The sequence below is a fragment of the Aquarana catesbeiana genome, linkage group LG09 (assembly GCF_042186555.1).
Source record: "Aquarana catesbeiana isolate 2022-GZ linkage group LG09, ASM4218655v1, whole genome shotgun sequence".
Taxonomy (NCBI): domain Eukaryota; kingdom Metazoa; phylum Chordata; class Amphibia; order Anura; family Ranidae; genus Aquarana; species Aquarana catesbeiana.
In genome coordinates this window covers 58,351,507-58,378,750 of record NC_133332.1, presented here as the reverse complement: position 1 = coordinate 58,378,750, position 27,244 = coordinate 58,351,507, and the positions used below count along the sequence as shown (strand labels likewise).

At 40.9% G+C, this 27,244-nt stretch overlaps 1 protein-coding gene across 4 annotated transcripts in view; it reads left to right on the top strand.

Moving 5' to 3' along the window:
- The first annotated feature begins 5,073 nt into the window (after positions 1–5,073).
- Positions 5,074–27,244, top strand: part of LOC141107684 (cytochrome P450 2G1-like) — a 59,823-nt gene continuing 37,652 nt past the window's right edge. For 2 of the 4 annotated variants that reach the window (XM_073598588.1, XM_073598587.1), the window contains exons 1-2: positions 5,078–5,729; positions 14,444–14,606. In XM_073598588.1, coding sequence (XP_073454689.1) covers positions 5,550–5,729; positions 14,444–14,606 — 343 coding nt within the window. In that variant the 5' untranslated portion in view covers positions 5,078–5,549. Of the gene's footprint in view, positions 5,730–14,443; positions 14,607–27,244 lie in introns of all 4 variants that reach the window. The other 2 variants (XM_073598586.1, XM_073598589.1) reach the window with 2 other exon arrangements.

Here is a 27,244-nt window from a genome sequence, read left to right as displayed (position 1 = left end):
GTGGGAGGAGGACCTGGGACGAACTTTAGAAGACACGGACTGGTCTAACATATGGCTCACATCTAAGTTATCTTCACCCAACATCTTAGCACTGGAGACAAATTATAAAGTCCTAACTCGCTGGTACCTTGTACCCGCTAGAGTGGCAAAATATTCACCTAATACCTCAGCTCTTTGCTTTCGAGGATGCCCAGAAATAGGCACATATTTACACATATGGTGGACGTGCCCAGTAATCCAAACCTTCTGGAAGGAAGTCTTCGTGATTGCATCTAAAATATTTAAAAAAATAATACAACCAGATCCATATTTAAGTTTACTTAATCTAAAACCGGAATGGTTAACACTCTCTCAATTCAAACTTATGATCCAACTAATAACGGCTGCAAAACAAACAGTGGCCAAGGCATGGAAATCTCCTACATTGGTACTAGCAGAAACAATTCACAGAATGAATAATACAATGTCCCATGCTAAGATGGTAGCCATCGATCAAAATCAAATTCCAAAATTTGAAAAACTTTGGCATCCTTGGATAAAACAACAGTTCCTGTCAAACTTCAATGACTCTGTCCTGTTGCCATAGTAACAGATTAAATGACTTACAGAGACACCCATTCTAAGGCTTCAAAGAGAACTAAAAAGAATAATAAACTGACGAGCGGGACAACCTTGTGGACCATACCTCTACCTTTCAACCCTTTTTCTTCTTTTTCTTTCCTTTTCTCCACCTTACGATTAAAGCTCATTATCAGAACTTATTTGACCTATATACACTCTACTTGTAAACAATATGTATAGTAGGTATAAATCATTTAAATACCTACAAAAGTAACTAAGGAAATGATATATATCTTTAATTTAGGTTTACGTAAACCCAATGTTTAATATTTGAAATTTCATTATATTTACCTATAGAAACCCTACTGTAAAACAATGAGCTTACTTTATAGATCCTTGTAAACTTACTTTATTTATCTTTATAACATAGTATACTCAATAAACTTCTTTTGACAAGGAAAAAAAAAAAAAAAATATCCCAAGCTTTGAACATCTCACAGAGCACTGTTCAATCCATCATCTGAAAATGGAAAAGAGTATGGCACAACTGCAAACCTACCAAGACATCTCCGTCCACCTAAACTGACAGGCCTGACTGACAGGAGAGCATTAATCAGAGAAGCAACCAAGAGGCCCATGGTAACGCTAGAGGAGCGGCAGAGATCCACAGCTCAAGTGGGAGAATCTGTCCACAGGACAACTATTAGTCGTGCACTCCACAAATCTGGCCTTTATGGAAGTGTGTCAAGAAGAAAGCCATGGTTGAAAGAAAGCCAAAAGAAGTCCTGTTTGCAGTTTGCAAGAAGCCTTGTGGCGGACACAGCAAACATGTGGAAGAAGGTGCTCTGATCAGATAAGACCAAAATTGAACTTTTTGCCCTAAAAGCAAAACGCTATGTGTGGCGGAAAACTAACACTGCACATCACCCTAAACACCAAACTCACCATGAAACATGGTGGTGGCAGCATCATGTTGTGGGGATACTTTTCTTCAGCAGGGACAGGGAAGCTGGTCAGAGTTGATGGGAAGATGGATGGAGCCAATTACCGGGTAGTCTTAGAAAAGAAACCTGTTAGAGTCTGCAAAAGACTTGAGACTGAGGTTCACCTTCCAGCAGGACAACGACCCTAAACCTACAGCCAGAGCGACAAGGAAATGGTTCTGATCAAAGCATATTCATGTGTTAGAATGGCCCAGTCAAAGTTCAGACCTAAATCCAATTGATAACCTGTGGCAAGATTTGAAAATTGCTGTTCACAGATGCTCTCCATCCAATCTGACAGAGCTTGAGCTATTTTGCAAAAAAGAATATGCAATCATTTCACTCTCTAGATGTGCAAAGCTGGTAGAGACATCCCCAAAAAGACTTGCAGCTGTAACTGCAGTGAAAAGAGGTTCTACAAAGTAGACACAGGGGGGCTGAATACAAATGCACGCCACACTTTTCACATTCATTCATGTGTAAAAAATGTTGAAAACCATTTATCATTTTCCTTCCATTTCACAATTATGTGCCACTGTGTTGGTCTATCACATAAAATCCCAATAAAATACATTTACAGTTTTGGTTGTAACATGACAAAATGTGGAAAATTTCAAGGGGTATGAATACTTTTTCTATGCACTGTATAAGATTTAGGTTAGGAGACAGGAGGGGTATAGTTTATTTAGAGATATCTGGGTATAAATGATAAAAGAACTCTAATTATGTAATGGAAATGTAAAATATAATTTTAATAATGTTGTAATTTAAACAGAAAAAAATGTTGTAGAAAAAATATATCTTTATTTGTTAATGTAGCTTCGATTACTGGTACCTTTAAAGTTCTATCTTTTGAATAATATATTTGTAATAAGGTACAATTGGGGACACGGTGCTGTTACTACAAGTCAGTCAAAAAAGATTGTGCTCTTAATCTGAGGTTACATACAATACATATCCAAATATACAATGCTTCCATTGCACAGCAGATAGGTTACATTAATGATGCAATGTTTGTTTGCTCAATGATGATGAAACCCCCTTTGGTAAAGTGTTGAATACACATTTAGCCCGGGTTCACACCTATGCGAATTAGATGCGGCTTACACCGCATCTAATTCGCAGGACATTTTAAAATACATTCATATGAATGTATCTGGTTCACATATGTGCGTTGCATTCGCACTGCGCATTGCACAAAAAACGTGTGCGTTTTTTGGGCATTGCGGTGCGAACTACAAGCCTTTTATCTCCTATGGGAACGCATCTGATTCGCAGATGCATTGCGTTCTGAACAAGGATTTTCTCTTTCTCCTCACTACACCTCCCCCTCTCCCCCCCCTCCCTCCCCCTCTCCCTGCTCTCTAATCCTGAGCAAAAACGCAATGAATCCGTTGAACAGGAGATTGTTATCTCCCCAGTGAAACCTGAGCTTCAATTCGCACCGCACATGTGTGAAACCAGGCTTAGATTTTTATCTGCAAAAAGAATCAGGACAAATATGTACTAGTGTCTAACGGTCAGACTTCTATCTCCTATTAATTAATGTGCTGTAGCTCCGATTACAGGTATCTTTAAAGTTCCATCTTTTAAATAATATGTTTATAATAAATGTTAAATGAGGACGCAGTGCTGTGACTATAAATCAGTTCAAACATATTATATAACTGCTTAAAAAATGTGTGAATAAGTAGTGCAACGGGCATGTGAACAAATACAACCAATTACACATAACCTTTTAAAATACTATATATGTGTAGAGCCTGCTAATGACTCCTCAACTCAACATATTATAAACCCCTACAAATAATAATGTGAATGATAGTGCGACTCCACGTATCATAAAACGAATGCCAATAGTGAACAACAATCATCTCATAATAGTCTGTGTAATTGCTAATGTGCTATAAGACTTTTTCAATCTTCACAGTGCTTCTGGTGACCGACCACCAACAGGTGAAGTGCTCGCTCACCTTAAATGTCGGACCCCACTACAGAGTTAAATAAACCCTTAGTATACTCTTCCTATAGAGAATGAAGCCAGATCTCCTTATCTTCCAATCCAGGGATGTCTCCCCTCCCTCTCACTCTTCAGTCCCCGATCCTCAGTATATTATGCAACAGAACAGAACACCATAGTGCTCTCCATTCACCCACACTTATTGCAAAAAACAAGATCAACTCCTTCAGATCCACGCTATAGCCAAATGACGGCTACAGCGCGGATCTACTTTGCTGGGAGGCCGTCAATAGACGTCCTCCTCTTTGCACGCTCCCCGTGCGCACCCTGCAGGGCGTGTGCGGTGTGCGCTGTGATCACTGAGTCACCAAGACTCGGGTGATCACAGATCAGAGTAAGGGGTCGATCCCGGCCCCTTACCACGTGATCAGCTATCAGCCAATGACAACTGATCACGTCATGTAAACAGAAGATCGGTAATCATTTTTTTTTTTTTCCTCACGCTGACAGCGTAAGGAGAAAAAGAAGCCAATCACCGGCTTCTGTGCAAGGGACATAGAGGAAGAGGCAAAGCCACTTCATCTGTGCCCAGCAGTACCGCCTGCCAGTGCCACCTGCCAGTGCCCACAGTGCCACGAATCAGTGCCCACCAGTGCATAAGTGCCAGCAATCAGTGCCACCTATCAATGCCCATGAGTGCCACCTTTCAATGCCCACCAGTGGTGCCAATCAGTGCCTCATTAGTGCCAACTGGCAGTGCTGCCTATCAGTGTCACCTACCAGTGCTGATCAGTGCCCATCATTGCCACCCTCCAGTGCCCATCACTGCCACCTATCAGTGCCCATCACTGTCACCTATCAGTGCCACCTATTAGTGCCCTTCAGTGCCACCTATCAATGCCCTTCAGTGCCGCCCATCAGTGCCACCCATCAGTGCCACCTCTCAGTGCCCACCAGTGCCACCTATCAGTGCCACCTCATCAGTGCCCACCAGTGCTGCCTATTAATGCCCATCAGTGCTCCCTTATCAGTGCCCATCCATGCAGCCTATCAGTGCCCATCAGTGCAGCTTCATCAGCGTACATCAATGAAGGAGAAGAATTACCTGTTTGAAAAATTTATTAACAAAATAAAAAACGGTTTTGTATTTTTTTTTAACTCAGTCTTTTTTAATTATTTTAGCAAAAAATAAAAAACCCAGAGGTGATCAAATACCACCAAAAGAAAGCTCTAATTGTTGGAAAAAAATTATAAAAATTTCAATTGGGTACAGTGTTGCATGATTGCGCAATTGTCGTTCAAAGAGTGACAGCGCTAAAAACTGAAAAATGGTCTGGGCAGGAAGGGGGTTTAGGTGCCCAGTAAGCAAGTGGTTAAAAACACTCACAAGAACTTAGTGATAACAGGCATATAAAAACCTCCAGCTCTCCCAGCTGATAGTGGTATGCAATGTATGACATCAGGAGCTTCAGCTCCTCCCACCTGTACGCATTACGCCTTCTGATTGGGCTTCCTCAGTAGGCCTACACTTATTCACACATGTTTTAAGAAATTTGTATGGTGGCTGGCTGTGAACACACCGAGGAAGTGTTGGATGCAGTTTAGCCTGGATTTATAAGACAACATTTATTTTATTATTTTTGTATTCCTATTAAGGGTGGTTGTGCTGATTTGTTACACTAATATAACTATATTATTTAACTGGGCTTTCACTCTGAGAACATATAAGTATCAAAATATGCAATGCTTGCATTGCACAATAGATAGTTTACATCAATGCCGGAGTAAATAATGTCTATGAATGTTTGTTCATAGATGAAGAAACCCCCTTGCTTTAGTGTTGAATATACATTTAAATTTTTATCTGCAAAAATAATCTGGGCAAGGACGTACTGATGAATAATGATTTGCCTTAAGGGAGTTAGCACCTTCATCAGAAAAGTGACAAATTAGGTGCAACTGAATGTTATCCAACACCACTCCACCCTTTTAAATGAACCAAGAGACATAATTGCTGTATCAGATGTTTCAGTCTACGTACCACCATGGAACTGACGGGGCTGTTGACTGCAGTGCTGATTCTTCTCTCCTGCTGCTACTTCATCTACTCAACATGGAAGACCATGTACAGGAAACGGGGGCTCCCACCAGGTCCGACCCCTCTGCCCCTGATCGGAAACCTCCTGAACATAAAGATGGGATCAATGGCCAATTCGTTTGTAAAGGTCAGATATTCTTAATTTTCCTTGAAACCATTTAAGGCCCAATGTTAGATGTAAGGTTGAATTTACCATTTATTATTTTTTTATAATTAAAGCAGTATTAACCCCCCACCCCAAAAAAAATGTATTACATTGCAATTCAATGATTCTTAGATGTGGTGGCTGCATTCATTTTCTTTTTTTAGGCTTTTTTCCATTATATTTACCCTGTTATTCAGCCAGTAAGTCAGATATTTTCCAACTTTCTTCAACAGACCAAGCTGTCCAGATAAAGTAGCAGTTAGAATAATGAGAAAATCCATTTACCACTAACAGGGGTGCTTACAATGGTCAGCTTTTATTTACTTATGTACTGTAAAACCTTTATCCCAAAAGGATTTTTTTTTTTATTTGAGCTGTTTATAAAGTGTTAGCTGGAATTCAGCTTTAATTTGTTTGACAAGTCCATCTAAATCTGCTAGTGTAACACTGCCCTTTCCCCAGATTGACAACTTACTGTCCAAAGCTGTCTGCTTTACTACTTCATCCAGAATTCAGACACCCTAATGCCCCATACACATGATAGGATTTTCCGACGGAAAATGTTTGATAGGAGCTTGTTGTCGGAAATTGTGTAGGCTCCATCGGACATTTTCCATCGGAATTTTCGTCACACAAAATTTGAGAGCAGGTTCTCAAAATTTCCGACAACAAAAACCGTTGTCATAAATTCTGATCGTGTGTACACAAATCCGATGCACAAAGTGCCATGCATGCTCGGAATCAAGCAGAAAAGCAGCACTGGCTATTGAACTTCATTTTTCTCGGCTCGTCGTATGTGTTGTACGTCACCGCATACTTGACGTTCGGAATTTCCGACCAACTTTGTATGACCGTGTGTATGTAAGACAAGTTTGAACCAACATTTGTCGGAAAAAAACATGGATTTTGTTGTTGGAAAATCCTATCGTGTGTACAGGGCATTAGACAGGAAGTGTGCTACTGGCCAGATTACCAGGTGAAACAGAGGGGAAAAAAAAACCTAAAAAAAGAAAACGAATGCAGCTACCATATCTAATGACATCTATTACATTTTTGTTTAATACAGCTTTAAAGAATCGTTTAACCAGAAGCTGACATTTCAGGTTTTTTTTGGATAGTGTAGGTTTAAATAAACAATGACTTAGTATAGAACAAATGTAAACTGGGCTAAATACAGCTCAGATACCTTTTGTTGTTATACCCGTCATAAATTATAATGCTCGCTATATGCAGCAAGTGAAAATGAATTACCTCTTTGCTTTTTCATATACTAATGTAACAAGTAGTCTGATCAGCAAATACAATATTAAAGTGTGTCACTGAAGATTGTGATGCTCTGCTGTATAGAAAGTATTGTCTATGGCTTATACATTTTTACCCTTATTCTAAGAAAGAGAAAGGTTCCCCATGGGGTTTTAAAGCAGCAATTGAGAGTCTCAACAAATGGTTATAAAAGCTAAGTAATTTTTATTATCAAAAGACAATTGGACAATACCATACAAAAAGTTAAAACATGAGCTCTGGTTTACATTATGCGAGACTATAGGATTGGGATAGAAGGGAAAAAGGTTGACAATACCAAAAGAGTACACGTTCAAAATGTTAGCTTATAGTGATTGAATGGTAGTAGTACTGTCACAATGTGCTGGAAAAAAAAAGCCCCAATGCATTTCGACCTAACTGTATTGCGGTCTTCCTTAGGGGGTTCTGATATTTCCTCTCCATCAAATAGGCTTGCTGAACCAGAGTCTTCTTGTTAAAAAACACACATAAAGATTGCAGTAGATTTCCCCATTAATGATCCTGGAAGATGCTGAGAGGTCACGCTCATCTCCACCCTGAAGGGGGCCACACCCGTCTGAAAGGCTTACAAGTGGTCACGAATATTAGGCACCTAAAAGGGGAGAGGCAGTGCAAAGCAGGCAATACCTGATTAATATATAGTAATTTGTAGTGACACTATAGCCTTCAAATTGTAAGGCATAAGGTCCATCAGATATTGTGGGATGTGATGCTTGAAAACTCTCAGAGAGTTGAAAGGTATAGAGGCTTTACTTGTCAGGGATCAACTGACAAGTAAAGTTGATCCCCTCTATACCTTTCAACTCTCTGAGAGTTTTCAAGCATCACATCCCACAATATCTGATGGGCCTTACAATTTGAAGGCTATAGTGTCCCTACAAATTACTAAATATTAATCAGGTATTGCCTGCTTCCCACTGCCTCTCCCCTTTTGGGGGCCTAATATTCGTGACCACTTGTAAGCCTTTTGGCCGGGTGTGGCCCCCTTCAGGGTGGAGATGAGCGTGACCTCTCAGCATCTTCCAGGATCATTAATGGGGAAATCTACTGCAATCTTTATGTGTGTTTTTTAACAAGAAGTCTCTGGTTCAGCAAGCCTATTTGACGGAGAGGAAATATCAGAACCCCCTGAGGAAGACCGCAATACAGTTAGGTTGAAATGCATTGGGGCTTTTTTTCTCCAGCACATTGTGACAGTACTACTACCATTCAATCACTATAAGCTAACATTTTAAACGTGTACTCTTTTTGTATTGTCAACCTTTTTCCCTTCTATCCCAATCCTATAGTCTCGCACAATGTAAACCAGAGCTCATGTTTTAACTTTTTGTATGGTATTGTCCAATTGTCTTTTCATAATAAAAATTACTTAGCTTTTTATAACCATTTGTTGAGACTCTCAATTGCTGCTTTAAAACCCCATGGGGAACCTTTCTCTTTCTTAGAATCAATATTCGGGGTGTGCAGTTGCTCTATATGTGTCATATCATGCTATATATTTTTACCCATATAGGTAATTTCATTGGAGATAGGTAAGCGTTATAACCAATGCCATACCCACATGAGATCAGAGCCAAGCAATGTCTGGCACACATATCATTGGAACATGCTCAATCCACACTAAGCATTAATTTTCCTCTGGGCAACCCTCGAGAACTTTTCTTTTGCTGACACAACACAATTCTTTTTTTTTTTTTTTTTTTTTTTTACTGAAAGCCTAAAATATGATAAAAACTCCTATTAGAAACTAACCAATTAACATATAAATGATATAAATAATACGAAAACATAAATAATATCCATAGCAAGTAATTGGCCTGGCTTTACATTTAAAAAGTCAAAACAATATGCCATAATGGGAGCATGAGATGCACTCACTCTGCAGCCAGTCAGATTCCTGCACCCCAAACTCGATCATTTATGTCTTTATGGACCTTGCTTTGTGCCGTCATGTTGGAACAGGAAGGGGCCATCCCCACACTGTTCCCACAAAGTTGGGAGCATTAAATTGCCAAAATGTCTTGGTATGATCACTCCTTCACTGGAACTGAGGGGCCAATCCCAACCCCTGAAAACAACCCCACACCATAATCCCCCCTCCACCAAATGATTTGGACCAGTGCACAAAGCAAGGTCCATATAGACATGGATGAGTGAGTTTTGAGCGGAGGAACTTGACTGGCCTGCAGAGTCCTGACCTCAACTTGATAGAACACCTTTGGGATGAATTAAAGCAGAGACTGCTAGCCAGGCCTTCTTGTCCAACATCAGTGCCTGACCTCCCAAATGCGCTTCTAGAAGAATGGTCAAACATTCCCATAGACACATTCCTAAACCTTGTGGACAGGCATCCCAGATGAGTTGAAGCTGTTATAGCTGCAAAGGGTGGGCCAACTCAATATTGAACCCAATGGACTAAGACTGGGATGCCTTTAAAGTTCATGTGTGTGTAAAAACAGGTGTCCCAATAGTTTTGGCAATATAGTGTATGTTGCTAAATGTACATGTATAGACAGGTACAGTAGGTGCCGCCGATATTGTGTTTCCAGCGCGATGGGATCGCGCTGGAAATCACCGCTGCGAGGCTGTGCTTCTCGCGCTCGCCGCCCCCACGAGATGCAGTATATCCATAGGAATGTATTGGGGGCGGTGAGTGGGAGGAGCGACATAGCTCAGTACTGGCTCCCGCGACGAGGCTCGCGGGTGTCAATCTCGCCGATAACAGCGGCGAGATTGACACAATATCGGCGGCACCTACTGTAACAATTAATACATTAAAAGGGAATTTATTAGGACTGATAGAGTTGGCAGACTCTTCCTTATACTATTCAAAAGGCAAACTGTAACAAGAAAAATGGGCAATTGCAGAAATAATTGACTTTTCTACCCTCTATTTCTGCATAACTAATTAGGATGTGGCATGCTGCACCATTAATTGTTCTGTCCACAGTGCTACTCTGTGCTGACCGTATCAAAATATATATTTATGTCAAATAGGCAATTGTTTACTGTCATGAGCAACAAGGGTTGTAAACACTATAATAGCCTTGATGGGGTCTTTTCATGTTAGGATCCAAAGTGTTTGGTCAACCAATCAGCTGCCTTTACATCTTAGGAGATGGGGAAAGAAAAGGTATGCCCCCTAAAGAGCTGCTGGTGAATTTGGCCCTATTCCCCCCTTTAGGACACACACAGCCAGGCACACAGCACAGGGTTGCCAACCTCCCTCAGCATTTTTTTACTAACAAAACATGGACATTTTACTGGCGGAGCACATTTTTTTACTGGCAACCTGAGAAATTACAGAAAGTAATTTGCTTGATTTACACTTTAAAAGTCAACACAGCATGAAATTATCAGCCCCTGATATTTACTGCCAGTTGTAAAAAAAAATTACTGGTTTTTACAAACTGTCAGCAAATTTACTGGCGGTTGGCAACCCTGACACAGCATTCTCTTCATTCTTCCACTGGCTCAGGAACTATTCTAGGGATTTTTTGTAGTGCTTTTGATGGAACAAGAACTTAGATAGGGATAGAGAGCATGGGATACCCCGAGGAACTGCAACTGAACAGTTGGATGCTTCCTCAACTTCTGGCTGCACTTCACACACTGCTGGCTGCATTTGTGGCTGCACTGCTGCACAAGTTGCTGGCTGTACTACACATACTGAATGTCCCACAGGCAGTGGCAGCTGGTGCTCAACATTTTTGGGGGGATGCATACAAACAAAATCAAATCAGAAAAAAAATAAAAACATCAATTGCAGCCTCACTGTGTCATTAAATGCAGCCACTGTGCCCATCAAATGTAGCCACTGTGCCATCAATTGCAGCCACTGTGCCCATAAAATGCAGCCACTGTGCCCATCAAATGCAGCCACTGTGTCCCCTGCCCCCCCCGCTTGCTGTCTGACCGCCACTTACCTCATCTTGGTGGCAGGTCAGGCAGCAGGTGACGCCGGTGAGCTGTGGGACGGACAGCGGGTCAGGCAGTGGTGAGCTCTATTCTCCATGTGTCTCTTCTTTCTTCCTGCTTGGCACCCAATAGGAGCGCCTGTCCTTTCAGCCAATCAGCTAAAGGGTATCAGACCTGCGCTTCCTGATTGTGGAGAAGCGGTTCAGTGTTAGAAAAGCGAATATTCATTTGCTTTTCCAAGACACCTGGGTGGGCTCCGAGTGCAATGCTCTGCGCTCCGAGTCCACCCTATTTTGAAGCCTATTAGAGCCTATGACTCCAATCAGGTGCTTCAAAAAAACACCCCAGGCATCCGGCATTCGGATAGGGGGTGGCCGCGGCAGCCATGGCTAGTCTCATGCTATGCATAAATCTATCCATGATACATATAGGGGGTGGCGTGATAGAGGGGGTGATGCCTGTGGGTCCTTAATGGACGGGCCGCCACTGCCAACAGGATTCCTAATGCTGCTGATGACTTGTACTCCCTCAAGAGTGTAAAAGCTGCACACTGTCATTCTCTTCAGCATTGGGGGTCATTTACTCACTTAGTCACAGGATCACTGGCTGCCTCCTGCCAATATCCACTGGGCTGTTCCTAGTGAGGGAGATGTAGACTCACACTGCAGGACAGTTAGACTCCTTGCCACCAACTTCCTTCCTGGCTCTCTTCAGTGAGGTTCCTCCTGATCCAGCTTGATTGCTGTACAATGGATCTATATCTGCTGTACTATAGGCCCCCCAGCTAAGCCTAGATGGGACCTCAGTGTCTTCACAAAAACCTCTTTGCCACAGGGGGCTTCTATGGCAGAACAAAATAAATTATAGCGCACATACAAAAATTACATTTAAATCCTGCAAGGCTATTTCAAAACACCTTGAACACATTCAAAAATATGGGGATTTGGTCACACTATATGGTCATATAGTGCTAAGACCACTTACTGTGTCAATGTACCCTATTATCAGTGGGTCCTACACTATTTATAGAATGAAAGATCCTACGTCTCAACCATGGGAGACAAGCTTCTTTTTATGGGAGAAATGAAAGGACTCCTCTTATAACACAGGTGGGCACTAATGAGAGGTAATGAGAGGTAATGACGGGGGATGGGGTGCTCCAGCCCAATGGCTTCTATGGCAGGATTGGAAAAAGGAATGCTGCTGCTGCTCAGGCATCATACTGTTTATGAGCTCCTCCTCCACCTTCTGTGTACACTTCCCCAGGGATTGGCTGGAGTGCCACAAATATGCAGGCTATGTGCCCTGTTCATCCTCCCACTATGATTCTATAACTCTCTAGAAGACAGGGAAGCAGCCTGTGAGACACTGAGTAAACCTAAACAATCAACACTGCTCCACTGATTACAGAGGAAAAAACTAAATTTACCTAGCAGCCTGCTCTACACTAGGAGGATGCTACATGTATATCAAGAAAGGTTTTTATATATACAGTATATATATTTTTTCTTTTAAAGGGTAAGGTTTTTATATTGCTATAGAATTATTATGGAAGGATAAGTCTAGCGTACAGTATACATTATTGCATGAATAGAAGCCACCTAGGTACATAATATAGATCAGACATACACTATATTACCAAAAGTATTGGGACATACACCTGCCTTTACACTCACACGAACTTTAATGGCATCACAGTCTTAGGCCCCATTCACACTAGCGCGTTTTTTGATGCATTTTGCATTTTGCAGAAATGCACGGGAATTTTTTAACATGGGTTCCTATGGAACATGTTCACATCAATGCTTTTTTGTATCTCTGCGTTTTTGGAAAGGGTCGGGGACTTTTTTTCATGCAAAAAGCAGCGTATTGCATGTAATGGTTTTCAATGGACAAGCATCAAAAACGCAAGTGCACCGTTTTTGCAGCGTTTTTGATGCGTTTTTGGTGCGTTTTTGGTGCGTTTTTGCCGTTTTTTTTTTTTTTTTTTTTTTTTTTGTAATTTTTTTTTAAGACTGTAAAAAAAAATGAAAAAAAAAAAAAAAACAAAAAAAAAACGCAAAACGCAAATCGCGGCAAAAACGCGGCAAAAACGCCGCTAAAACGCGGCAAAAACGCGGCTCAAAAACGTGGCAAGCATGAAAAAAAAACCTCCAAAAACGCTCAAAAGCAACATGCATAGGTGTGAATCGAGCCTCAGGCTCCATTCACACTAGCACGTTTTTTGATGCATTTTGCATTTTGCAGAAATGCACGGGAATTTTTTAACATGGGTTCCTATGGAACATGTTCACATCAATGCCTTTTTGTTTCTCTGCATTTTTGGAAAGGGTCAGGGACTTTTTTTCATGCAAAATGCAGCATTTTGCATGTAATAGAATTCAATGGACAAGCATCAAAAACGCAAGTGCACCGTTTTTGCAGCGTTTTTGCAGCGTTTTTGGTGCGTTTTTGATGCGTTTTTGCCGTTTTTTTTTTTTTTATTTCTTTTTAAATTTTTTTTTAGACTGTAAAAAAAAACTGCAAAAAAAAAAAAAAAACGCAAAACGCAAATCGCGGCAAAATCGCGGCAAAAACGCGGCAAAAACGCTGCTCAAAAACGTGGCAAGCATGAAAAAAAACCTCCAAAAACGCTCAAAAGCAACATGCATAGGTGTGAATCGAGCCTTAGTCCGTAGGGTTCAATATTGATTTGGCAAACCCTTTGCAGCTATAACAGCTTCAACTCTTCTGGGAAGGCTGTCCACAAGGTTTAGGAGTGTGTCTATGGGAATGTTTGACCATTCTTCCAGAAGCGCATTTGTGAGGTCAGGCAGGGATGTCGACGAGAAGGCCTGGCTCCCGGTCTCCGCTCTAATTCATCCCAAAGGCATTCTATCGAGTTGAGATCATGGACTCTATGCAGGCCAGTCATGTTCCTCCACCCCAAACTCACTCATCCATGTCTTTATGGATCTTGCTTTGTGCACTGGTGCCCAGTCATGTTGGAACAGGAAGAGGCCATCCCCAAACTGTTCCCACAAAGTTGGGAGCATGAAATTGTCCAAAATGTCTTGCTATGCTGACGCCTTAAGAGTTCCCTTCACTGGAACTATGGGGTCAAGCCCAACCCCTGAAAAACAACCCAACACCATAATCCCCCCTCCACCAAATGATTTGTTTCCAACAATAATGACAAGTACATTACATTATTAGTCATCACTCACTATACATTTACAACATATTTATTGGCATTATGTTATAATATTTACAACACTGATTATCAATTTGGGAACTAAATCTCATAAGTAAAAAAAAGTTGTAGTGGTTCCAAACAACTATTAGATGTCAGTATACTACAGAACAATATTAAACTGAAGCAGTTCAATACAGCACAGAAACATACAAATGAATGGGACAGAACAATGTTCCCCAGTGTACTATTAATGTGGGTTTGTCAATTATATATTTATAAATTTATTTCAATGTTTTTACAGTTAAGTGAACAGTACGGCTCAGTATACACCTTGTATTTTGGTTTAAACCCTATCATTGTGATATGTGGCTATGAAGCTGTAAAGGAAGCACTCATCGATCAAAATGACGACTTTGGTGCTCGAGGAAAGCTGCCAACGATTAGTCAATTCACCAAAGGTTATGGTAAGAAAAAAAAAAGAAAACAGGCATTGCAAAATAGTTTTAAATGGAATGATGTTGTATATATTTTCTGTATTTGCCATGGTCAGTACTTATTAATAAAATTAACTCCTTTTAGCAAATCACTATAATGCATTAGAATTATCAGCTAACTGTTGGAGCTTTATGCTTGTTTTGTCGTGTTTTCTAGTGGGTGCACAATTTTTGTTATAAAAAAAACTGTTGTTTACATTTTTCAGTAGTTCAAGCTGAATTTGCACACTCAAGTATATGAGTCAGCATACCTCCCGTCATTTTGAGATGGGAATGAGGTACACCTATTAGCAAAAGTATGTAGTATAGCACACACCCCTTGTCACGCCCCCCTTATAGGAGTATTAAACAAAAAAATTTAGTTAAACCCACAAGTTTATTTTACCACTATTTCTTTATACTGGTGTTTGAAATTTTGAAATGTAGGAATTTAGAAATTGGACGGAAGGTTTATCACTGTGAAACACTTTCTGAAAGATAACTAGTGCATTTTATATACAATTATATAGATCAAACCAAAATGAGGGGCACATTAGGAGGAAAGAGGGACAATGGGACTTTGTTCCATGTCAGGGATAGTTTCTCAAAATCAGGGACAGTTGGGAGCTACAACTAACAACTAGTATTGAAGAAGTGAATAGCTAGACAACAGTCAAACACTACAACACTGCATACCCACAGGGCACATCCCACGTGGTGTATTAATGCAACTGAGTAATCAGTAAAAAATAAAAAAAAGTAAAGACTCACTGTTTACTGTACCTTATTTAGCAATAACATTCTGACTGGGGTTCTGTTCTAAGCCTTCCTTCTTGAAATGTGCAATTCATTTTGTTACGAATCGAAATTCGGACAACATTTTTTCGTTATTTAGAGATAGCATTTGAATTTCTGAAGCACAATAGTAACAAATTTCAATAAATCCAAAATAAATAAATGTAATTCTTTACAAATTAATTATAAAGAAACAGATTATCTGAATTCAAATTCAAAAATGAATTTGAATTGGAAAATTCATTTGAATTTCAAATGGAAAATTATTACAATTTTTACAGTAAGGTATGAAAGTGAAATAAGATGATGATTCCTACTTGGCTGCTGAAAAGAAATGAAAAGAAAAAAAAAAAACAGAATAGCATTGAATTGAATTGAATAGAATAAACATAATAAAATAGAAAATAATAGAAATTTTTCGGATTAGAATTTATTTAATTCAAATTTGATTAGAAAATAACATATATACTAAACAAATCCAAATGTACTAAACAATTTCCGAAAATGACGAAACAATTTCCGAAAATAACGAAAATGAATATATTAACTTAAATAAACCTGAAACAAAACAAATGTTTCAGTCGTGCACATCTCTACTTCCTTCCTAGAGCCTAGTTCCTCTTACAATTTATAAAGGCTCTTGTCTGTGAATGTTCTCATTTATGCAAGTTGTGATATACAGTATCTAAAAGTAGTTAGACATATTCAACTAGATGTATTCTGTAATGTTGAAGATGTTTCATAGCTTAGCAGACCACATCTTTAATTTCAATGAGTGTCAAGGAGATACTCCAACTTTTATTTCACACTTTGGATTAAGATGTTCTAAGGTGTGGATATAAATGTTGAGATATCTCGTTGACACTTGAACTAAAGATATGGTCTCCTAAGGTATGAAACATCTTCAACATTACAGAACAAGTCTAGTTGAATGTGACAATCTACTTCTACATATACCATGACCTGGATAAATGAGAACCTTCACAGGTATAAGCCTTTATAACTTGTAAGATGAAGCAAAACTCTAGGAAAGAAGGTTTAGAACACCAATTAGATTGTATTGCTTAATATGGTACAGCAAATGGTGAGCGCTGTACTTCAATCTGAAGAGCAAAGTCTTATATCCAAATAAGTAGATGAATGTCTGTGTCCCCATGAAGAAGACTTCCACTCACTTTCTGCTCAGTCCACTTGCTGTCTAAGTAACAAGGGAGGCAGAGACATAACAGCAAGAGAAGGAATGCAGGTGGCATTTCAACCCTGACAGAAAATTTTTCTTTTTTTAGGGGTTACAAAAACACCCCATTTCCTGCACCAGGATGAGGATTAAAAAAAAACGTATACTAATGATAATGACAGCATAATGTATTCTGAATTTTAGGGTTCCCATATACTGTACCATCTGTTTGTACTATCTTCATAGGCTCTGCCAACTGTAATTCAGGCGTGTATCTGACAGAAACTAAGGGTCTCATTCACATGTGCGTGATCTGCGTATGTGCTCTTCAGGGAGCATTAGACAGAAGGTGGGGAGGCATTGTACAGCCTCCTCACTTCCTGTTTTATCCCCTAAATGCTGGACTACCATGCTGCAATCGCAAGGATTGCACACAGTTGTAGGGTGGTTGTAGAGCAGCCTCATTCACTTGAACGGATCACGCTCAGTGGGCGCTATACTCCCCAAAAGCAACAGGGGGTATCATTTCTGCCACGGCCATGACGCAAACCATCATGTCTGCCACATGTGTACAGCACCTGCTGCTGCCCCTCCAGCTAAAGGGGGTAACATTTGTGGGGCAGTAAAAGTGAGGGTTATAACAGGATGTCATCAGGTTGCTTGAGGGGATGGAAGTTAGATCGAATGTTATTTTAGCAACTACTGATGTTAATTCGTTATATACGGATATTAAACATCATAATTGAGTGGAAGCGGTAAAGTGGGCTTTAAAGAAATACAGTTCCCTGAAAAGAATTAAAAGGAAATTTATTATTCAAGTTTTGGAATTTGGAATGTCAAGAAATTATTTCTGGTATAGTGGTAATTATCATATCCAGAAAAAAAGTGTTCCAATGGCTTCCAAGTTCACACAGAGTTTATATGTGCCAGCATATTTATGGCCAAATGGGAAAAGGAAGAAATCTTTGACAGAAAATGGGAGGGGCTAAAACGTAGAAACGATTTATAGGAGATATTTTCGTAATATGGGGGGGCTCTATGGAATCTTTAAACAGGTTTTTTGAACATTTTGATAATAATGAGTATGGCCTTACAATTTCAAAAATAGAAGATGCATGGGAAGTTAATTTTTTAGACCTCACCAACTCTATAGACAAGGATAAACTGTTTACCAAAACGTACTATAAAAGTACGGACCAAAATGGCTACATTCTGGTTACAACTAGCTGCCATCATCCCAAATGAGTGGACATAGTACCCAAAGGGCAGTTCACTCGACTCATGAGGACCTGCTCAAAATTGTCAGATTATAAAGAACAATCTGGTACCATCAAACAAAAGTTTGTATATAAGGGCTATGACGGTCCAGTTCTGGAACAAATAAGATATCAGATAGGTAGGAATTATGTAAGCGATAAAAAAAATGAATCATTTATTCATTAAAGCGGTTGTTACCCTAAAAAGAAAAAAATGGATCCTGTTCCTTTAAAGCATGAATAACAGCACAGTTCTTGGGCTGTGTATTTGGCCCTTTCTATTATCTAAAATACCTGGTTGATCCTGCCTGGTGCTGCCCTGTTTTTCACAGCTGCTGAGCCCCTGAATACAGTGGTCAGTTTACGTGCCCCCGTCATCCGCTGTCTCTCTTCTATTCCCCCCGCCTGTCAGCTTGTGTCAGTCCTCACCCCCATTTCCCTCCTGCTGCTAAAATTACTTAGCAATTTTCAAACAATCCCCTGTGTTCAATAATGTTATGTGCCCAGTGTATGTGCTTTATTTAAAAAAATGTAGTTTTATGCCTTATTTCAGAGACCGCCCGTCGCTCTCCTCCTCTCCTTCAGGCTGACGTCAGCGGGGGATTCTCAGCCCCTCCTGCTGTAGCTGTCAGATCGAGAAAGAAGAGAGGCAGACAGTCACGTGAGCGCCGAGAGACGCTCTGAAATAAGATATAGAACTATTTTTTTTTTAAAAAGCACACACACTGGGCACATAACATTATCGAATGCTAGGGGTTTCTATGAAGAGAACACAGTGGCTTTACAACAACTTCAATGTTCTTTTACTAGATTTGTTTTTTTGTTTTTTCTGCTACAATGAATATTGATATTATCTGTATGTTCGATTGTAAAATATTAAATTCTTTCTATTAAATAAAGAATATAAAAAACAATAAGAAAAGTGAATTATCCTAAGAATAGGAAGTTAAACAGTAATAAAGAGTACGCCCTTATTTTAGACTATATTTGTGAACACAAAGATATTGAGGGTATAGTTAGGTATTGGCCAATTTTGCAGAAGGATAGAATTCTTGGCTCTATTATTCCCCTCCAACCGCATTTTATATATTGTTAGACCAGGCATGTACTGGCCATCAGGACTACCGGGAGATTCCCGGTGGGCCGATGGCTCAGTGGGCCAGTCAGGTGCGCTCCTGGAGCCGCTCCTCTCTGACAGTGAGTGATCGCAATTTCACTCCTGTCAGGAGGAGCAGCTTCATCATATGCTGGAGAGAGCATTAGGCGTTATGCTCACCACCAGCCTGCAGGGGGAGAAAGACCAACGGCAGACTTTCCTTCCTCTCTCCCCTATCACTTGTTATCACATGACTGGAGAGAGAAACGAGAAGCTGCCTTCAAAACAGTGAGTACATGTGGCAGGGGGAGGAGAGGGAGGACACTGATGTGAAGGGCTGCTGATGGGGGCTCTCTGATGGGGACTGTGATGTGAAGTGGGCTGCTGTTGGGGACTATGATGTGAAGTAGGCTGCTGGTGGGGACTGTGATGTGAAGGGAGCTGCTGATTGGGACACTCTGATGTAAGGGGGACGCTGTTAGGGACTCTCTGATGTAAGGGGGCTGCTGTTAAGGACACTCTGATGTAAGGGGGACGCTGTTGGGGACACTCTGATGTAAGGGGGGCGCTGTTGGGGACTCTGATGTAAGGGGGACACTGTTGGGGACACTCTGATGTTGGGGGATTTTGTTGGGGACACTCTGATGTAAGGGGGATGCTGTTGGGGACACTGATGTAAGGGGGACACTGTTGGGGACACTCTGATGTAAGGGGGACGCTGTTGGGGACACTCTGATGTAAGGGGGACACTGTTGGGGACACTCTGATGTAAAGGGGACGCTGTTGGGGACACTCTGATTTAAGGGGGACACTGTTGGGGACACTCTGATGTAAGGGGGATGCTGTTGGGGACATTCTGATGTAAGGGGGACGCTGTTGGGGACACTGATGTAAGGGGGACGCTGTTGAGAACACACTGATGTAAGGGGGACGCTGTTGGGGACACTCAAAATCTCAAAATTAAAGTGGGCCAGTCATGAGGAAGTCCAGGGCCAAATTTTTGTCCCAGTCCAGCCCTGTGTCAGACCCAGAAATTAAAAACAAGGTTGGTAAAAAATGTAGTGTTCCCTCTCAAGAAGAACCAAAGTGCCATGTTTGATTTAAAAGGTTTTTTTTTCATGTGGCAAATGCAACATCTGTAGAACCATCAGAGTTGGTAGACGTAAGTTGAGTTTGGATCAAATATCACTCAGAAAAGATACTAAATCAAAAAGTTTATTTCATGCAACACGTTGTTTGTAACAAATTTGCTTGAGTGTAGTTGCGGCCTACAGTATGTGGGTCGCACACCCAGTTGCATGTTAGATTAAGTGAACATGTACAGAATATCAGAAAATGTCCTAAAGGGGTTGTAAAGGCAGAAGGTTTTTTATCTTGATGCATTCTATGCATTAAGATAACAAACCTTCTGTGTGCAGCAGCCCCCCTCAGGCCCCCAAATACTTACCTATTAGGGATGGGCCGAACACCCCCCCCGGTTTGGTTCGCATCCAGAACATGTGAACAGGCAAAAAATTTGTTTGTGGGAACACTGTTAAAGTCTATGGGACATGAACATGAAAAATCAAAAGTGCTAATTTTAAGGGTTAATATGCAAGTTATTGTCATGAAAAGTGTTTGGTGACCCGGGTCCTGCCCCAGGGGACATGTATCAATGCAAAAAAAAAGTTTTAAAAAAGGCAGTTTTTTCGGAAGCAGTGATTTTAATAATGCTTAAAGTGAAACAATAAAAGTGAAATATTCCTTTAAATTTCGTACCTGGGGGGTGTCTATAGTATGCCTGTAAAGTATTGCATTTTTCCCTTGTTTAGAATAGTCCCTCCAAAAAATGACATTTCTAAAGGAAAAAAAGTCATTTAAAACTACTCGCGGCTATTAATGAATTGTCAGGTCCCGCAATACAGATAATAGTCATTGAAAAAAACAGCATGGGATTTCCCCACAGTCCATTACCAGGCCCTTTGGGTCTGGTATGAATATTAAGGGGAACCCCGAACCAAAATTAAAAAAAAAATGCGTGGGGGTCCCCCCAAATTACATACCAGGCCCTTCAGGTGTGGTATGGATATGAAGGGGAACCCTGCACCAATTTTTTTTTTAAATGGCGTAGGGGTCCCCCTGATAATCCCTCGAGGTCTGGTATGGATTTTAGGGGGAACCCCATGCCAAAATTTTTAAAAAATTGGCGTGGGGGTCCTCCCAAAAATCCATACCAGACTCTTATCTGAGCGCGCAACCTGGCAGGCTGCAGGAAAAGAGGGGGGATGAGAGGGCGCCCCCCCTCCTGAACCGTACCAGGCCACATGCCCTCAACATGGGGAGGATGTCGTAAACGATTTACGTAAATAGGTGGCCCCGCCCCCCACTGACGCCACGGGGAAAGCCATAAGGAAGTCCCCGTGCATCAGAGGGGGCAGGGTCACTGGGTGGCCCCGACCCTCAGTTATATAAGGACTGTCACAGAACAGAAGTATCACACAGCAGGAACCTCCCATTGAGGCGGATTGTCTGGAGGATGTAGCGGGGAATCCGGAGGAAGATGCTGGAGGAGAAGACCGGAGGAAGATGCTGGAGGAGAAGACCGGAGGAAGAAGTAGAGGAAGATAGAGGAAGAAGTGGGGGAAGAACAAGATGGAGGAAGAAAACCGAAGGAAGACCAGAAGAAGATGGAAAAAGAAGCGGGGAAAGAAGACATTAATAAAGATATTGTCAAAACCGGCTATTGTCTTTTTTAACATTTTTGACACTTTTTGTGAAATGGTAGGGGTTACCAATTCTCACAGTGTGGGGGCCGGGATCTGGGGGTCTGCTTGTTAAAGGGTGAAATGTGCAGCGCTTATGTGATCATATAAACCATGACAAATAATATTAGTACAGAAAACTTGAATAATAAATGATGTGCTCAAAAATACTCCAAGCAGTCCTCTATTATGACATGTGATGTCTATAAACAGAGTAACTGGACGTGTGATGTCCAAAAAAGAAAAAAGTCAGTGACAAGCTTCAGTCATGTGTGATGATAATCCTCAACCACATGTGGATATAATATAGTGACAGTCTTTAACTTCAAATAAGTATGATGTAATAACAGTTAATAGTGGGTCCACCACCAAAGACACCAGAAGCTGCTTACCAGAGGGATTGAACTCAAATAGGTGTACACCTAGTGAGTCAATCAAGCTTTGTGGTATAATATACCAAGGGGATCAGATGCTCTATCCAGATATGACCTCCAGATGGACCTCCGAACAAGTGTAAGGTATGGATGGACTAAGTAGATATAGGCAGTCAGCCCCATAATTAAAAGAAAGAGGAAGGCATATAGTGTAACTCCGTATGGAAATTTTAATACATAAAAAGCAAAGAAAATACACTCACGTGTTAAGCAGTAAAATCAAGCGCTTGTATAAAAGAAGACAGTGGTCTCAGCATATCCTTCCGACGCGTTTCGACTTAGATTTTACTGCTTAACACGTGAGTGTATTTTCTTTGCTTTTTATGTATTAAAATTTCCATACGGAGTTACACTATATGCCTTCCTCTTTCTTTTAATTATGGGGCTGACTGCCTATATCTACTGAGTCCATCCATACCTTACACTTGTTCGGAGGTCCATCTGGAGGTCATATCTGGATAGAGCATCTGATCCCCTTGGTATATTATACCACAAAGCTTGATTGACTCACTAGGTGTACACCTATTTGAGTTCAATCCCTCTGGTAAGCAGCTTCTGGTGTCTTTGGTGGTGGACCCACTATTAACTGTTATTACATCATACTTATTTGAAGTTAAAGACTGTCACTATATTATATCCACATGTGGTTGAGGATTATCATCACACATGACTGAAGCTTGTCACTGACTTTTTTCTTTTTTGGACATCACACGTCCAGTTACTCTGTTTATAGACATCACATGTCATAATAGAGGACTGCTTGGAGTATTTTTGAGCACATCATTTATTATTCAAGTTTTCTGTACTAATATTATTTGTCATGGTTTATATGATCACATAAGCGCTGCACATTTCACCCTATTTGTCATTTTTGCAACTTTATCCACTGCTGTGCTGGCTGCTTTAGTTTTTTTTTTTTTTTTTTTTGAGACAGCGCGGTATATATTTGTTTATAACTTACAGTGCTTGTTAAAGGGGGCTTCCAGATTCCGATAAGCCCCCCCGCAGAACCCCACAACCACAAGGGTTGTGGGGATGAAGCCCTTGTCCCCATCAACATGGGGACATCCTCCCCATGTTGAGGGCATGTGGCCTGGTACGGTTCAGGAGGGGGGGCTCTCTCATCCCCCTCTTTTCCTGTAGCCTGCCAGGTTGCTTACTTGGATAAGGGTCTGGTATGGATTTTTGGGAGGACCCCCACGCCAATTTTTTTAAATTTTGGTGCGGGCTTCCCCTTAAAATCCATACCAGTCCCCTGGTCTGGTATGGATTTTGAGGGGGACCCCTACGCCATTTAAAAAAAAAAAAATTGGTGCAGGGTTCCCCTTAATATCATCACCAGACCTGAAGGGCCTGGTATGGAATTTGGGGGGACCCCCACGCATTTTTTTTTTAAATTTTGGTTCGGGGTTCCCCTTAATATTCATACCAGACCCAAAGGGCCTGGTAATGGACTGTGGGAGAATCTCATGCTGTTTTTTTCAATGACTTTTATCTGTATTGCAGGACCCGACAATTCATTAATAGCCACAAGTAGTTTTGAATAATTTTTTTTCCATTAGAAATGTCATTTTTTGCAGGGACTATCCTAAATACGAGAAAAATTCGCTACTTTACAGGCATACTATAGACACCCCCCAGGTATGAAATTTAAAGGAATATTTCAGTTTTATTTTTTCACTTTAAGCATTATTAAAATCACTGCTCCCGAAAAATTGTCCGTTTTTAAAACTTTTTTTAGCATTGATACATGTCCCCTGGGGCAGGACCCGGGTCCCACTTTTTATGACAATAACTTGCATATTAACCTTTAAAATTAGCACTTTTGATTTCTCCCATAGACTTTTAAAGGGTGTTCCGCGGCTTTCAAATTTGCAGCGAACACCCCAAATTGTTCGCTATTCGGCGAACGGGCGAACAGCCAATGTTCGAGTCGAACTCATGTTCGACCTGAACAGACAGCCCATCCCTATTACCTATGATCCATTTAGATCCAGCGATGTTGCACAAGAGACTCGACTGTCTGGGACTCCCCTTCGTAGGGGCTGAGACATTGGCTCCCTCTGCTGTCAAAGTGACAAGTCAGTGAGCCAATGAGTAGAGAAAGTGGGTGGGGCTGGGGCATGTCTGAATGGACACAGGAAGCCGTAGTTCAGCTCAGGTGCCCCATAGCTAGTTGCTTGCTGTGGGGGCACTCAACAGGAGGGAGGGGTCAGGAGCACCGAAGAGGGACTCGAGAAGAAGAGGATCTGGGCTGCTCTGTGCAAAATCCACTGCACAGAGCAGGTAAGTATAACATGTTTGTTATCTATAGCAAAGAAAAGATACTATTCAGGTTTATTGGAGAGACTGCCTAAACGGGTTAGAGACATCTCCAAGAATGAAACATTCTGTATTTTTGAGCTAAATTGTTTACAACCCAAAGGGTTAAATGTAGAATTGGATTTAAATTGTTTCATCTGAGATGCATAAGTGTTACTAATAGAATTTATAATACAATGTTTCTCCATTAGATGGCAGCTTCATTTCAGATGCATGTGAATAACTTGTTGAACTTGCAATATACATTTTCCCCACTACAATAAATGGCAACAGTATACTGTACTTAATCTGACAATATATTTAAAACCAGGAAGTTAATGATCTTGTAATGTTGTTTATAGGTTTTACCAGCATATCGTATCTATTTTATTTGCATTTTGCTTTAATTTATTTTAATGAATTTAGTAGTTTATTGATCTTAGGATGATCGTAATATAATTATGTTGTTGTAAAACTGCAGTAGGATCCACATAATTCTGAGCACTCCACATGGTGTTGGTACCTAAGCAGAGGAGAAGGGGTTAACATGGGTGGATTCCTGATAGGTTTCCAGCTGGTGTCTTCTGGGCTGTCTGTAGGATTCTGGGACTTTTTTCCATTAGTTTAGATCAGTGGTTCTCAACTCCTGTCCTCAGGACCCACCAACAGGCCAGGTTTGCACGATAACTGAAATACATCACAGGTGATATCATTTGCTGCTCAGTGATTGCAGTATTCTAGTCTGCATCTCCTCCAAGATAATACTTAAAATCTGGCCTGTTGGTGGGTCCTGAGGACTGGAGTTGAGAACCACTGGTTTAGATGGAGGACTATGTAACCTTTAAGGGGGGCAGCATGAGTATTTAAAGATGACCAGGCGTCTGTCAATCACTTCCTGTGAAGAAGTCCATTGGAGGAAACGTGTTGGAAGTGACGTCAGAGGCCGGAAGTGAAATCATCACACACAGGAAGTGCAATGACGGCCACCTTTGTTCAGGTTTACGGGCATCTTTAACAAGTGTTTGTTTGTAAGTAGGTTTTTGCCTATTAAACATTGGATTTTAACTATACTGCTGCACTATGGACCCTTTTTAAATGTTTTGCATTGGAGAATACTAACATTAAAGGGTTGAGGAACAGGAGGAGTGCTGATGTTACAACCTTACCCATGAAAAGAGGGCTTACAGAATAGCATTTTGGTAAGGTGCATGGTGTGACCACAAGTTGATCTGTTGGTTGGAGACACTGTTTCACAATTGGTTATGGCACTGGAGTATGCATGTTAATGCTTTATGCATTATTTTGGATGCAAGAGCAAAGAATTCCCATCAGAGTGGATTAATTGATGGTGTATTGTTAATCTTACATTCAGTAAGGTATATAGAGTAATTGATACACCAATACTTGCACAGCAGAGTCACACTCTTGTGAATAGCATGGATTTTAATTTGTGGCAATTAAGTTATGTGCAGTATTATGCTACAGTAAGTTTACATACCCTGGCAGAATTTATGATTTCTTGGCCATTTTTCAGAGAATATGAATTATAACACAAAAACTTTTCTTTCACTCATGGTTAGTGTTTGGCTGAAGCTATTCATACTCTTTTTAAATCACAACAGAAACTACCCAAATTACCCTGATCAAAAGTTTACATACACTGGAGATTTTGGCCTAATAATATGCATACAAGTTGACACAAAGGGGTTTGAATGGTTATTAAAGGTAACCATCCTCACCTGTGATCTGTTTGCTTGTAATTATTGTGTGTGTATAAAAGGTCAATGAGTTTCTGAACTCCTGACAGACCCTTGCATCTTTCGAGTTTAAATATTTTTATTATCAATTTTTCATACAAAACAATAATAGTTGAGCAGAACAGTGTGTATGTAAAACCACAGCAACAAAGTCTAGTAGATTATCAACAGGTAGATAAAATGAGAGAGGTATATAATCTATAACCCAACTGACAGGCACAACTTGTACTCTTTGGGTGAACAGGACAGGATTATCAGGGTGTTCTAGAATGGAGCTCTATTGACGAGATCTGTTGCAAAGGAATATCCCTTCCGCTAGCAGCTCCAGATCCAAAACCACCCTGTTTAAGAATCACTAACAGGGGGAAGTATAAATATCAACTGAAGGATAGCCACTGGTCCTCCCCATGGGCTCCACGCGCCCCACCCCTCTGGGATCACAATATGGAAGTGCGTTTCACCCCCAGGGCGCCCATGGCCAACCTTTTCCTAGGTGGCACTACCAACCCTCTGATGAACTTTCAGGAGCCTATGTCCACTAAATCAAGGGTGAGTTTGAAGGGGATTAAATTATTGTTGGGGGGACTTCAGGTGGCCTAAACCCTGATAACCTGTCCACATCTTATTGCCATTTCCACAACAGAGAAAATAGTGGATATGGCGTAACTTAAAAGATGAGTGGGAGCAATGTCCCAAGTAGGAGAAAGGAAAAAGGTGTGAAAAAAAAAGGGGTGAGGAGTAGGAAAGGGATAGGGTCAACATAGGTTAAGTGCTTTCATTGGTCCCCGTGGTACTCCAGGAAGAATAGAAATATTACAGTATGTTGCCCAAGGTTCCCAAGTTTCGGTGAACTTACAATTTGGTCATTAAGTTTCGCAACTATTTGTTCCTGTGCCGTGATCCAAGAGACTTTTCTCCTGAACCCCCTGAAGGAGACTGTGGGTTGTTTCCAGGCTTTGGCAATAGTAATTTTGGCTCCCAATAAAACGAAGTAGACCAATGCTTGTGAATATTTAGCTAGAGCCGGGATACACCTATTTAGTAGTGCAATGTTGGGGTCAGGGGTCACCGT